At 39.8% G+C, this 15678-nt stretch overlaps 1 protein-coding gene across 1 annotated transcript in view; it reads left to right on the top strand.

Annotated features, from left to right (window-relative positions):
- Positions 1-997: 997 nt before the first annotated feature.
- The window catches only part of EFEMP1 (EGF containing fibulin extracellular matrix protein 1), a 68574-nt gene continuing 53893 nt past the window's right edge, over positions 998-15678 (top strand). Inside the window, exons 1-4 of the mRNA XM_079720841.1 lie at positions 998-1462; positions 1895-1982; positions 6514-6562; positions 6726-7127. Coding sequence (XP_079576967.1) covers positions 1902-1982; positions 6514-6562; positions 6726-7127 — 532 coding nt within the window. The 5' untranslated portion in view covers positions 998-1462; positions 1895-1901. The remainder of the gene's footprint in view (positions 1463-1894; positions 1983-6513; positions 6563-6725; positions 7128-15678) is intronic.

The following is a 15678-nucleotide window of genomic DNA, read 5'->3' on the forward strand; positions in this document are numbered from 1 at the left end:
ATTCTCTTCTTTCTACCTTTGAGGAAGCAGGCACTTCCCCACCCTTCAAAAAAAAAAAGTATCTTAAAGAAAAGGCGAAAGAACCAGTTCTACGAATGGAGTTAATTTACTCTCCTAGGATTCACCTATTGGGGAAATTAATAATAATAATAATAATAATAATAATAATAATAATAATGATAAGCAATTTCTCAGGACGCTCACAACAAGCTCTACTAGAAGAGCCTTTTTCCACTCCGCGGCGCACGAGAAATTGCCCGGGAGGCTGGAGCATCACCAAGGCCGATTCAAACCCCAAACGTCACATGCCAAACGTGCCATCTTCTGCCTGGAGTTCCGGCGCGTCTGGGAACGAAGAGTGAGGGGCTGGCAGGGGAGGGCAGGCGGGTGGTGGAGAGCCCCTGTAGGAGGGGGCGCAGACCCAGCTGCGCAGCGCGCACTCCCGCCCGGTTTGCAGCCCTCGGCTCAGCCCTTTTGCGCCTCCCTCAGCTCTCTCCTCCGCCCCCCTTCGCCCTCCCCTTTCCCTCCTTTTCTCCTCCTCCTCCTGCCGCCGCCGCGGCCGCTGCCAGACCTCGCCAGTTCAGACCCACGGGGCTGCCCTCCCCTGCTCTCTCCCCTCGCTGCCCGGGCCCGGAGCGCAGCGCGGCCGCGCAGGTAGGAGCCCCGAAGCGGGGGTCACACCAGCGCCCCCAGTGCCCGCGGGGCCGCGCGCCGAGGAGTAAGTGGGGTGACCTGAGGGGTGCAGTGGACCTGAGAACTGCCCCACACTGTGCAGGATCTCTCAGGCAGAGAGGGAGGTGGAGGTGTGTGGTGTAGGAATGCGATCTGTCAGCATGTGCGAGTACGGGGTGACATCTGTTTGGATGGGCATGTGTGTGCGTGCCGACAATCAGCCGACAGGGCTTTGCGCATAAACAAGGTTTTGAAAGTTTCAGGGGGCCAGAGATTTAAGCCGCACCTGGATTCCACAGGAGCTGGTTAGAAACTGGAGTGCTGAGCAGCTCCCCGGGGACGGGCGCCTGATAACATACAGTTGAGAAAGGGGACCTCGCCTCCCTGGGGGTGCCTGGCCGGCTGCCCTGAAATTGGTACTTCGGGCCGCTGTGTGGTTGCCCAGTTCCGGCCCTAGGCAGCCCCGATCCTGAAGGTAGCATTTCGGGGGCCGAGGGACTGATAAGGCACGAGGTTATGAGACGCTTTGGGCTGCTCCTCTACACAACCTGGGGTTTTTAAACAAAGCTGCGCAAAGAGAACGCCTGGAAATGCCACTTTGAGAGTTTGCGCTGAGGAATGTAAGAAGGAGCTCTGAAGGGCAGGTATTCTATCCTAGGGGAGGAGATTGCTCTCGAGTTTTGTTCTGGTGTTTTGTTTAAAAAAAAAAAAAAGAAGTTTGAAGCCAAGTAATTCATATTTGTTCACAGGTTTTTGTGCTGAGCTGTGCAAGGAACTTAACTAGCTGGAGGTGAGCTTATAGGGAAAGCCTTAACGTTCAAGGGAATATGAGATTTGCTGCCCCACTTCAACCCTCGGAAAAAAATGAACCGTCTCCTTTGAAATTAATGACACTGTACTCTTTCTCTTTCACTCCCTTTCTCGAGCCTGTTGTGTAGGTGCAGTATAAAATGCACGCTGTATATCTTTTGTATATATTTCAGCGAAGCCGGACAGAGTAAAGTGAAATGTAATTCTGCAGCCGTTTTACAGTCTTTGGTGCCTCGTTTGGCCAAGGGAAGGTTGAGGAGGGGGAGGGGAGATGAGAAAGTAAATTGGAAGTTGGGTATGATGGAACCTCAGCCTCCTCCGCCTTCGCTATCTTGCTTGTTACTTTACAGCAAAAGTTTTATTTCCCCCGCAGCAGATACTAAGCATCGGTTTGTGCTGTGTTTTCTTTGAGATTCACGATGGTGAAAGCCCTTTTCCTAATTATGCTGACTCTGGCGTTGGTCAAGTCACAGGACACCGAAGAAACCATCACGTACACGGTAAGGGGTGATGGAATTTGAGATAAGTGCGGTTCATAGGGATTCTGTGGCACAAGGGAGACTTTATCCACTCCTGCCAGTCTATGTGGGCTGTTCGCTGTGGCGGATAATAAACGTTAGCAAGTTTCATGTTTAACATTCGTTGTAAATTGCCTGTCCTTTCAAAACTTCACTTAGTGTAACGAGGTGGATGGACCTAGAGTCTGTCATACAGAGTGAAGTAAGTCAGAAAGAGAAAAACAAATACCGTATGCTAACACATATATATGATATCTGAAAAACGGTACTGATGAACCTAGTGGCAGGGCAGGAATAAAGACTCAGACGTACAGAACGGACTTGGTGGGGGGGCGGGGGCGGGGGCGGGGGGGCTGGGGGTCAGGGGAGGAGCTGGGGCGAAGTGAGAGAGTAGCATGACATATATACACTACGAAATGTAAAATGGATGGCTAGTGGGAAGCTGCTGCATAGCACAGGGAGATCAGCTGGATGCTTTGTGATGACCTAGAGGGGTGGGATAGGGAGGGTGGGAGGGAGGTGCAAGAGGGAGGGGATATGAGGTTATATGTATACATATAGCTGATTCACTTTGTTGTACAGCAGAAACCAACACAACATTGTGAAGCAATTATACTCCAATAAAGATATTAAAAATACAACAACAAAAGTTCTCTTAGATTACCATTTGAGACAGGGACCAAAATGCAAGGATTTGTGCAAGGCCAAAAAGGGAAACCCCTTTAAAACAAAACCCAAAGTAAGCTACATGTGTCTGACGCATTAAACAAATTAATGGGTGTAAGTAATTGGAAAACCTGAATTCCTATATACATGAAGATGAAACCAGAACTCAAGGAGTAAGACAAGTCAAATAGGAATGTTAAACATCACAAAAGCCCATCACCTCATTTGTGCATGTGACTTATGTTCTCATGTAAGTGGACTTTCTTGACTTCGTAAAAGCTATTATTCATTTACAGTATAACTGATAACTCATATAAATGCCATTCAGATAGACTTTACGAGTTACCAGGATGTGATATTTGGTAAAATGGTTTTAAAATGCATTGTATGAAATTTGGTTTTGCATTTTCTAATTAGCATATCTGATATTTCCAAGTAATTTTGATTAGTTAATTGTATGGATATAACCAACGTTTAATAAAATATTGAATATATCATCTAACCCCTCCCACTGCCAGGAATGGATATGGTGAGAACAGAGGGCAGTGCTTACCTCACTTCTGGTGAGTTTGTTTGCACCTCTGTTTTGTGTTTTCTAGTCTTTAATCAGTGTTGTGAGGCAAATGACATTTGTCCTGGATCAGAATATGAAAAACATATTTTTCTGCTTGCTCCCAATTTAAAATTAAGTAATCTTACTCAAAAGAATGTGAAAAATTTTTGAAAATAAAACCATTAAAAGTGAGCTAATGTCAATTACTGATAATAAACATTATCTCACTCTTTTGATATTATCCCTAGAATGTTAGTATTCATCTGGCAAATATTCCTTGTTGTTTAGATCAACTATAAATCAAATGGGGTTTAATATAAATATTTTGTTAACTTAATGGTAAATGTAGTTGCTTCCTCTGCTGAAGATAAATAAAGCAAGATAAATGAATACATGTGTTGTTTATCTTCAAATGAAATTGTTTTGTTATTCAGGCTAAACTTACTACCTTCTTACAGAGCTAAAATTAAATTAGCTACCCACTTTTATATTCATCTAATAAAAGATTTTATTGCTTTTACAATTGCTTATCTTGTACCCCCTTCCCATTGCTAATCACCTAAATCTTACTCATCTTTAGCAGAGAAAGTTCCCTGTGGATTAAACACTGTAGTTTTAAGACCACTAACTAGGGTTCATCATACTATAACAGGTTTCCTAAATATGACACCCTTTTTGTGCTAAGATTAGACCTATTCTCTTTTGAATTGTGTATGCCTATTAATTCATGGCTAAAGGACAAAATGTAGCTATATTTTTAGTAATTCCACTGTGGAGACAGTGTCTCCTTTCATCCTCACAGCAAAGTATGAGGTAAGTGACATCCTCTTCCTTCTGCTGATAGTGGAACTGAAGATCAGAGAGGTATCTAACTTGCTTAAGACTACACAGCCAGTAAGTGGTGAAACTAAATTCACTCTAGGCTTGTTTAATAGTAGATCCATATTGAATGTACTGGAACTGAAGACCTAAAACAAACTGGAAGTCTTCTCTATTTAGCATACAGATTTATTCAAGTGCACTGTCATTTTGCCTGGCTTGAAAGATACTTTTCAGAAGGATGGGTTCATATCCACAAGACAGCCTCATATTCTTTCATGTTAAAGATAGGGTCCATTCAGTTATTCACTCATCAAGTATCTGCCGTGTGCACAAGCAATGCTCATCACTATCAAAAGAATTTAACTTTACTTGCTTACTAAAAAAATTCAGACCTTAACCTTAGGGAATTTACCTTGGGAAAATACTTTTGAAAGGTACAAACTATTATACAGATTATACATTTTGCTAAAGAAATACAAAAGCAAGGAGGTAATTAATGTTCATACTGGCATATTGAAGGAGGTAGAACTCTGTGCTGGTTCTTGAAGGAAGTGATGACTTTGGATTATTCTAGAAAGGCTGAAGAGGCACCTGAATCAGAAAAAGTGGCATAATCAAAGGCTAGAAGTGAAAACAGCTAAGTCAAGTCCAGGAGGTGACAACAAGCTAGGTAGTGGGGAGAACCTAGAGATGGCAGTAGTGGGAGATGAGAGGTTTACAGGCCACTGTGAGCTCTTAGATGGAAGGGCAACATAACCAAGAGAGCAAAGAAAGATTGTCATGGAGGCTTGTGTGCAGCATGTAGAGATATGGAGACCACCTAAGGAGACTTGCCTACTCATGAGGCCAGAAGGCTTACACCAACGTGGGAGAGACAGAAGTGGAAACAAAGTCAGCAGAGCTTGAAGGAAAATAATTGGAAAAGTTGATGTTAAAGTTGTAATTCTGGGTGCTAAGAAAGGTGGTAGTGCCTTGGACAGCGTTGGGGAAACTAGAGAGAATTAGTCTGGGGGATAAAGTGAGTTTAGTTTTCACCCTGTTAAGTCTCACAAATCAGTAAAATATCTAAACTCATCTCTCTGTCTCCATTCAGCTATATAAGTAAATTTACTATTTACTTACTTAGCTCTTATAAAAGAATTTAAGTTTATTTGTTTACTCTACTTTCGCTCAATCCTTCCCGAAGCCTCTTCCTCAAATCTGCATCTGATCAGATGTTTTCTTGAGCTTAAAATTTCTTCAGAGGCCTCATCACTTATACCAGCGTTTCTCAAGAAGTAGCCCATAGATGACTTGCATCAGAATCACCTGAGATGCCTGTTAGGAATTCAGATTCCAGGCCCCCAACCAAACCTACAGAATCAGAACCTTTGGTTGGGCCCAGGAATCTGCATTTTAACAAGCACCAGAATGATTCTTAAGCATAATGGAGCTTGAGATTCACTGACCTTTAAGGTAGAATTCAGTTTCTGTCTATCCCAAAGAAAGGCTTCCCAGCTTTGGCCCTGCCTACCTCTCTAACCTCACTCCACCCACCCAGGAATACTTGCAGCTCCTTCCTTCTTTAACAACTTTGCGCCTTTGCTTACGTGGTCCCTCATCCTAGACGCCCCATATCTCCCTGGAAAAAAGTCCTGTAAGGCCCAATTCACTTGTAACTTTGCCCATAAAGCCTTCCCTTCCACCCTGTCATGTCCACCCACAGCCCTGGGTAGGGTCCATCATTCCTTCCACAGGCAGACTTGTGTCACGACACCTGACATCTTGCTCCAACTTATCTACCTGTCTGTCTCCTCTTCAGGCCTGTGAGCTGCTTGAGAACAGGAACAAGGTATTAATCATCTTTGCTTTCCCAGGGACTAGGGTGGTGCCTCGTGTGAGAAGGTACTTGACAGATGGTTCCTTCAGTGAGTGAACTAGAGAGGACCCATAGGAACTAAAGCTAGGAGGCAGGCCATGGTGTGAGAAGGAGGCTCAGGACTCGACTGAATAGGAATGATAAGGAAAGCCAGGTCTGGAATGCTCTAAGAGGATTTGGAGAGAGAGAGGAAATTGTCAAGGGCTGAAAAAAAGAACTCAGCTGAATTTTTTTTTTTTTTTTTTTTTTTTTGGTAAAATTTACAGTGTGGAGGAGGGGGCAAATAAAGCAAAAAAGCAGTCAGAGAGATTGCAGAATATTAGTATTGGGACAGAGAGAAAGGAATTCCAAGAAGATGGTTATGGGCAACTGGACCCAATGCAAATACAACAAAAGAGCTGAGACAGCTGGTGATTGAGAAGGGATCCCTGAAGCGGTCCAGTGCACAGATGTGTCTTTTTTAAAAAGCTACAGAATGGTAAACTACCTCATCATCTATCTAGGCCTCTAGCACAAAGATTGTTGCCATAAGTATGAAGCTTTTAGAGTGACTTCTCAGAGAATGGATACTCAATTAACTGTCTCCTGGCCCCATCTTGATGTTTTCTTCACAGCAATGCACAGATGGATATGAGTGGGATCCTGTAAGACAGCAGTGCAAAGGTGAGCCAACTTTCAAAGACTTCCCATCTGAACATAGCTCTCTTGTCTCCATCTCATATGTCCTTCATGTCCTGCCTGTATTATACCCAAAAGGCATAAGCATATATTTACATGTTGTTTCCCCTCTAAGAAGATTCCTGACTTATTTTATTACTGACCACAGATATTGATGAATGTGACATTGTCCCAGACGCTTGCAAAGGTGGAATGAAATGCGTCAACCACTATGGAGGATATCTCTGCCTTCCTAAAACAGCCCAGATTATTGTCAACAATGAACAACCGCAGCAAGAAACACCAGCAGCTGAAGGTGTGGGTGCAGCTACCAATGCAGCTGCGACCTCTAGTACAGGCACTGGGGGTGTAGCAGCCAGTGGCATGGCAGCCAGTGGAGTGGTGCCTGGGGGTGGTTTTGTCGCCAGTGCTGCTGCTGAAGTGCAGACTGGTCGAAATAACTTTGTCATCCGGCGGAACCCAGCTGACCCTCAGCGCATTCCCTCCAACCCTTCTCACCGGATCCAGTGTGCAACAGGCTATGAGCAGAGTGAGCATAACGTGTGCCAAGGTAAGCATGACTTTCTATGCTAATGAGAAAGTTCTTGCCCAGGTGCACCTGTGGTGAGGATGACAACAACTCATATTTACTGAGAGCTTCCCACTCGCCAGACTTTGTGCTAAGTGCTTTGCCTGCATTATCATATTCAATCATCACAATAGTCCTAAAAGGTAGTTGCTGCCAGTACCATCATTTTGCAAATGAGGAACTGTGTCTCAGAGAGGTCATCAGTGGTTCTCAACCCTAGCTGCACATATTTAGGGTCACTTGGGAACCTTTAAAACTCCTCCATGTCCAAGCCACACCCCAGCCCAATTAAATAACAGTCTCTGGGGGGTGGGTTCCAAGAATCAGTATTTTTTTAAAGCTCCCCATGTGGTCCCAGTGTGCAGCCAAGTTTGAGAACTAGGGGTCACACAGGTGGTGAATACAGAGCCAGCGTTCAAACCCAGACAGATGAGGCCAGAGTCACAGCTGTCAAAAGGAGCAAATTATTCATTTGGAATTTGAAATTGTGCTGTCAAGCTACTCCACAAATGTCCCCCTTTAAGGTCTCAAACTTTCTTTTTATTGAACTTGCCACTGACTTGTTTTCCTCACAGAGGAATAAAGAAATGGGACTTCTGCTTCTCATTACCTTGGAGGGAGTCTCCCCCACTCACATTTATATCTATTTTTAAGCTCTCATTTGAGCACATTTCGCTTATATCACTTGCACCATGGCACCATCTGCCTGGGTTTTTCTGTTTATTTTCACAAAGAGTACACATCACTGTGTATTCTAGAAACAGCTGTAGACTCATGCTAGCAAAGTGATAAGAATCTTGGGCTTTGAAGACATGTAGGATATTAACTAACTGGACTGTGCTAAGGGATTTTCTTCCTCTTTGCCTACTTAGCAAACCCTTTTAGATCTGCCTAACGTGGCAACAGAAGCTCCAGACTACTTTTTCACTACCAGGGGCTGACTGGGTAAACCCCATAAGACACCATAAGTGCCTGGTACCCCCTGGCCAATGGAAAGGGCCCAGGAGTTCTTACCTTCTACCTGCCTGAATGAGGAAGAGCACCTTCCTCCCTCAACACTCAAGGGTTCAACTGGGGTCACCTAGCTGCTGCATTAAGTGAAAGAAGCAACTGCTGGTCCTCTAGAATGCTGCCCCTTATTCACCAGTGTTGAGTTTTATCTTCTGTATAAAATATAGTAGATTTTAAATGGTTTATAAATGAAGTAAGGAAACCTATCAGGCTCTGACTTTTATTATTTTATATTTTGTGTTCAAATTTTAAGTATCCCACATCAAGAGCTAACCCATGCTGTGATGGTGTCACTTTTCAGAGAACCTATCGTATTAGCATCTGTTTTGTGTTACTGTCATGAGTCAGAATTCCAATATTGATGATGAATGCTTCAGCATCTGCTTGATATTCAGATATTTAATTTAAGGATTATGTCAAAGAGATAACCTCATGAGGTTATTTATATATACAAATAAATAGATATTTACAAATAAATATATATTTATATAAAATATATATGGTGTGTGTATTTGAGTGAATACTGGTTTAAAAATACCTTGAATTTATTTCAGATACCAACTTTTAATTGTGTTATTTAAGTATATAATTATATTGGAAGGTTTGGTGGTATTTTTCCTGAAACTGAAAAGTTTTACTGACATTTTTAAAGTATTGACTTTTACATACTGAATTATTTTTTACACTTCAGATGTATGTTTTAATGGTACTTAGGAGAAGAAAACCCAGGTAAATGAATGGATAGTTTATCAGAAACTGTCGAAGTAGTTTATGGTCCACCATTGACAATTGTGGTTGAAAGCAAGAACAATGCCTAGAATCGAATGAAAATTTTCTAGAATAAAACATATTCAGGATTTACAACATGCATTGGTTACAGTAGAAACTGTATAATAAAAAGTGAATAATAAAAATGAAATCCGATTTAATTTTTCTTAAAGATTTAGACTATCTTACAAAGTAAGTTACTTTTAAAATATTTATAATCCTTACTTCTGTGGGAATTTCTTTTTAATTTTAAGCTAAAATTCTTAAATGCTTATGGTAGATGCTAAATACATATTCATTGATTGTGTGCACACAGGGCATTTCCAACCCAAACTGTTTTGCATAATTCAACTAATTTCAAAAATTTGGGATTGGGGGTCTGTATCATTAAAAGTAGGGTTAAAAGTTTTTTGGATGACTTAAGGCTTAAGTTGGATTTCTTCCCACCTTACAATTTTGCAAAGTGCCCATAAATGTGGATTTACTTAATTGTTGATAAAAGGGGGTTATTTCATATGATAACAACAGGATAATCTGTCTAGGGAATCTGACTAACATAAGTCAAGTCACACTTGTGCCCATTTATTATTGAGCCAATCAAACATGCAGTCCAGTTTCTTCTGATTGCCTGCAGATGTATGACATTCTCATTCCAGGCCAGCAGCACAAAATAATATTTTATAACCAATGTGAAAGTGTGGGGACCTCCGCTTGAAACAATAATGTGCTCCAAGGACCTACATTACTGACATCATTGTGGAGTTTGAGGAGCCTTCTGTTTTAATAAAGATCTCCACTCCCTTTTAAATGTTGCATACTTATGACCAGTAGTCCAAATACATTTACTGTGGTTGCTGGATCAGAATAAATGAATGCCTGTAGATGGGTCGTGTATGTATTACAATTATTTCTTTTTCCCACATATATTTTTCAACAGGTACAGTTTATCATTACATAACTTAAAGCTGAGGACATTTTTAATGTAATGGCTGAAATCTGAACTGTGTTTCAGTGTTAAAGTCAGTCGTGCCTTTGAATGCACTATTACCAATCACAGTTGCCACCTAATTTAAACACCACTAGATATTTTAAAATGTATTCTATTTTAGGGACTCCCCTGGGGGTCCAATGGTTAAGACTCTCAGCTCCCAATGCAGGGAGCGTGGGTTCAATCCCTGGTTGGGAAACTAAGTTCCCACATGCAGTGTGGCACAGCCATAAATATATAAATAAATAAATGTATTCTATTTTATAAATATATTTTTAACCAGCTTTCCATGTTTTAACATTTAGTGAAAACATGATCCTTTAACTTTTATTCATCTATTTGTCCAGAGTTTTTCAATTTCGTGCAAAACCAAGGGGTTTAAAATATAACATCCAAATATCAATTCACAGTAAGCAGTTTTTCTAAGGTAATTTTTGCCAACTGAGCGTGATACTGGGGAGGCCATTCACACAGAGAATTTCAAAGACAGGTCCCATCTTTGGCAGCTATCGCATTACATGAAGATCATTTCAGTGTTACATACATGGAGTCATGTAAAAATTAAGTTTTAGAAATTATTCATTTCTCCATGAAATATTATCTACCTCAAAGACAACAGATATTCACCTGCTCCAAAAGGAAGTTGGATCTTTAGTGCATAGTCACTATGTTATCTTCTTCAAGGGATATGGAGTTAGAAATCACTAGTTCAAGCTGAGAAATAATTTTTTTATCATATATAAGTTTCCAAGAGTCCCATTCTTGTAGGAAAAAAAAAATCATTTGGGAACTGGCAAATAAGAGAAAGCATCAATTGCCCAATTCAAAGGGATTTGTTCACTTAATTGAACTTTCAAAAAATTAAATGTAGAATATTTTGCATAGCTGGCAATTAAGTCATTACTAACCTCATGCAGGGTTTACAAGTTATCGTTACTAACTTGCTAAAGAAACCATACCATCAAAAAATGAACTTGATACAAACGTCTAATGAAGCTGATTGTGGAGCTAAATCCAGAGTGCAATACCTGGCTTGTGTTATATAAGGTATAACTGAGAGATGTGAAAGCATACCCTAGAGTTTCCAACCATCCCTGTCTACCCAAGATTTTCCTGGTTTGAAAACTTAATGTCCCACATTGCTGGAAATGCCTCAGTCCTGGGGAAATGGCATTGTGGATCACCCTAGCAAACCCCCAATAACCAAATGTCCTGCACATTACAGCCAACAGTGAAAAAGTCGAATGTTAGAGCCACTTTTTCAGGTTAAGGCATTGTTTGTCCAGTAAGACTGTTTTTTCTATTTGTTTTGAACTTTGAAAAACCATATTTCATTGATCTTTATGTACCTGGACAGAGCCTTTCTTTGCAGTTGTCAGGATCCCGCCAGTTTGTCAGTTTCCACATTGTTCTAGATTGCATGTGTAGAATACCTATACATTAGCACCTACATACTTAGATACATGTCATACCATAGTTAGCTCATCTTTCCTCATTTCCACTGGGAAAAATTTTACCACTCAGCTAAATTAAAGTTTTATTTGCCAAAATTTTTTTTTCAATTTTCAATTGTATTTTCAATGATTTTATTTGATTTGTATTATTATTACCTATGACACAGGAGCAACTAAAAAGCTAAAAAGAAAAAACTGTTGCCTTTTGGAAAGCCTAAAGGAATGAAAAAATTACACTCAGAGTTAAAAAGCTCTAAGCTCTTGGGGACCATCTATTATCCTCCTCACGTTTCTTTATAAACATAAGGATAACTAAAATACTATTTTGAAAAGGAAAAATATTATTATCTATACATCTACTTTAAAAAAGAGAAACTTGAACTAACATGTACAGATTCTCAGATGCTAGGGATGTCTCTCTTCAGCTTCTTTCATTTGAAACTTAAATGATCACATATCCAAAAGGGGATTTATAAACTATAGTGTAATCAAGTAGCTTAGCATACTTGGCATTGTCATTACCAAACAACTTTCAAACACTACCCTTTTGCTGATCCTCACTAATGTCACTAGGGTCTCTGTTTTCTCCTGTTAGTTTTGTGAGGAAATGCCTAATTTTTGTTACATGTAATTATACAGCCAAGCGAAGAGCTTTGATCTCAGAAAATATTTTGCAAAAGGAAGACTATAATTGAGTAAATTATGATATTAACAGAAACTAAATATTTCAAGCACAAAGTAAAATGGGTATTAGCTTACTAATAGTTCATTGTGTTTAGTTGTTAATTACCTTTGAGTATCTGAAAATTCTCTAAGGCCATATAAATGGATAGGAGTTGAGTTTATGGAGAAAACTTAATTGCTTTTAAAATAAGCTGATGCAGTGTAATTGCACTGATTTCCTCCTGAAAAATCTAGCATTGTTTCATAATTTACTTTTCCAAGCACTGTAGTCATAAAATTTCTGTTAATTTAAGACTCATTTTTAATATACATTTTATAGATAATATGTATATCTATCTGATTCATGCATAGTCAGAAAATTCCTTCATAAAAATTGAGTGACAATTATTTGAGGTGGAAGGATGGAAGAGGTCAATATGATCACTCTTCTGCAACAAAAGACTAAGTTGTATAACTGTTTAACTCAATGATTTTCAAAGTGTGGTCCCCAGATCAGAAACATTAGCATTATCCTGTAACTTATTAGAAATGCAAAATCTTGGGCCCCATCAGACCTACTGAATTGGAAACTCTGGGGATGGGGCTCAGCAATTTGTGTTTTAACAATTTTATGATTTTGATCCCTGCTGAAGTGTGAAAACCAATGGCCTAACTTAATCTTAACCTCAGGAAGCTGCATTCAGTTATAAAAACGAGAGGGCAAGGTCAGAATACTTTACGTGGGATACGGGAAGTAATGAAGAGAAAACATCTAAAATATACATTCTACTTATAGGACAGAATAATATTTCTATTTCATTTCTCTCACTTTTCTTGTCATCACCAGTGCTCTGATCCCTAAATATTATTGGCCATGAGTCCTGGTTAGGACTATATCCCCAAACCAAGGACATATATGTGCAATCTAGAGGAAAAGGGGACATTTTAACCAGAAAACAAGAGATCTTGCACCTGTCTATAAAACCTGCAAGTGTAAAATGCTGTAACTGCCCTTAAATTGTCAGTAAGTGAAACTTGCAGTTATGTTCTGGCTATGGTAAGGATTGGCGCTGTGATACCCCTACCTTCTATAGGCATCCCCCTTATACTCAAGGCACAAACATTGTTGTTTGGAGGTTCAGTTCATGTAGAGTTGTGAAAGAGGAGGAGGTTGACTCTGATTTTGGCCTTAAAGTGTGTTTTGGTTACCAAAGTGATAGGAGATCCTTTCAATATCAGATGCACTGCTGACATCTCCTTTAGATTCTGTGAATATCATCAAATATTAGAAGAGTATTCACATAAGTATCTTCTGTTCAATTTAAACTTTATCACAGATTTACTTGCCATCAAAGACAAGAAGACTCTTGTTAAAACTAGTTAACACAATCTGTAGAATGAACTTTCCTCTCCCCATAGAAGCAAAAAGCAGCAGATTAGACAAGAATTGCAAGCCTGGGTAACTTCAGGAATGTGCACTGGTACTGGCTCATTATATCTTTCTCCAGCAGAAAATTTCAAACTATAGTCTCTGAAATCAACAAATTGCCCCATTTGTAAGGATTGCCTCTGCACTTGTTGAATTATTGGCACAATTTTATTCTTTGAAACCAAAGAGTAAACAAAATTTGTCCCAAATGTGTTTGATTTTGCATGAAGGTACAAATAAGTAATTCATGCCACATCTGAAATTCATTACCATGCTTCTTTTTCCAGGAGGTAACTGCAAATTGCACACTCAAAAATAAAACTGATCAAGAAAACTGCATTCAAATATTGGCAGAAGAAAACAGCTGTCATTGCGAGCATTTAGCCACAATTGCAGGCTTGTAGCTTGAACCTAAATGATTTGTAAACATTTAATAAAGATGAAGTGAAGAAATGACATGAAAGGAAGGCTGAGTGCCAGGATACTGGCAGCAGCATGAACAGCTTATTGCTGTCAATTTCAAATAACCTTTTCAAATTAAAAGGAGGGACAGAGAATGAATCAATGTTATGTAAATGTGTACAAAATGACTTAAAAACTTGAGATATTCGGCTAACTCAACTCAACTAACTTGAACTACCTTTGAAATAATTGTACATCCATACTAGTCAAGGGTAACCAGGCAATATCACAAGTGAAACTGATCAAACAGAATGCAAAACCATTCAGTTAATGTTCAATAAAATCCAATCAAATTTTAAGAACCACTTTCTGTTGTAAGGCACTTTGATAGAATAAAAGTAGAAGGAAGGAGTGGCCATTGTCCTCAGGGAACTGACCATCATTAACCCATGAATTATAAAATAACAATAAAAGAAGCAAAATATATAGCTCAGGAAAGTTAACACATGGGACATCACAGGAAGCACATAATGAATTGCCAAAAGTAGTAGCAAAACAAATATGTGATACAGGTATGCTTACAATTTATTAAAATCCACATTTAGACAGAAAAAAGAACATGTCCCCAGAAATGTTGTCAAGAACAAAAGCCTGGTTCCTCCCTGGAATGGAACATTTAGAAGAGAATGATGAGGGGAAGTTGAGAGGTCTGATGAGGAAATTAAGATCTGAATAGCGAGGGAAGTAACCATCTTATATATAGCCAAGCAGAAAAAGCGAAAAGCAGCTTTGTGTCCATGTTCCTTCTACCCAAGAGTGGTTTCCCAGGAGAGTCCCCCAGAAGCAGGGTGCTGCTGATAGGAATGCTAAGGAGGTAAGGGATAGGGGTATGTGGAGGAAAACAAAATTTGATAGTACATGTGATGCTGAAGCACTGCAGAGCAAACATCTATGACTAGTTCCATCCTCAGTAACTCTCCCCAACAAAATACTAATGTGTTCCTCCAGCCCTGTCTCAGTATCTTCCCAAACTGTGTCCCGTTTTACTTATTATTGAAAAGGCACAAAGCAAATGTTTTGTGTTTGTGTGTGCGTGTTTGAATAAATGAATGGTTTTTAATCATCAGAGAATTCAGGCTTAAAGCTTACTTGAATTCTAAAACCATCCTTGAAAATGAGCAGTTATGTACCATATGTGTATAAGGTGTATTTCCCAACTCTATATGTATCAAACTTCTTATTAATAATGAAGGGTGGGAGGGAGGCTCAAGAGGGCAGGGATTTGGGGATATATGCATACATATAGCTGATTCAACTTATTGTACAGCAGAAACTAACACAACATTGTAAAGCAATTACACTCCAAAAAAGATGTGAAAAAAAAAGTAGATAAAAAACAATAATGGGGCTTCCCTGGTGGAGCAGTGGTTGAGAGTCTGCCTGCCAATGCAGGGGACGCGGGTTCGTGCCCCGGTCCAGGAGGATTCCACATGCCGCGGAGCAGCTGGTCCCGTGAGCCATGGCCACTGAGCCTGCGCGTCCGGAGCCTGTGCTCCGCAAAGGCAGAGGCCACAACAGTGAGAGGCCCGCGTACCACAATAATAATAATAATAATAATAATAATAATAATAATAATAATAATAATGGAGGTCTTAAATATCTAGTTCCCATCTTAAGCTTAAGCCACTTGAAAGAAGGAACTATGAAGTCTATTCTTTATATTGTGGATTGTTAGGTTTTTAACAAACATTGGTGAATAAATAAGTTGCTGTTATTCCTAAAGCAAGACTAGTAATTAGAAATACTAGAATTCTTTTA

Source organism: Hyperoodon ampullatus (assembly GCF_949752795.1).
Source record: "Hyperoodon ampullatus genome assembly, chromosome: 15".
Classification (NCBI taxonomy): Eukaryota; Metazoa; Chordata; class Mammalia; order Artiodactyla; family Ziphiidae; genus Hyperoodon; species Hyperoodon ampullatus.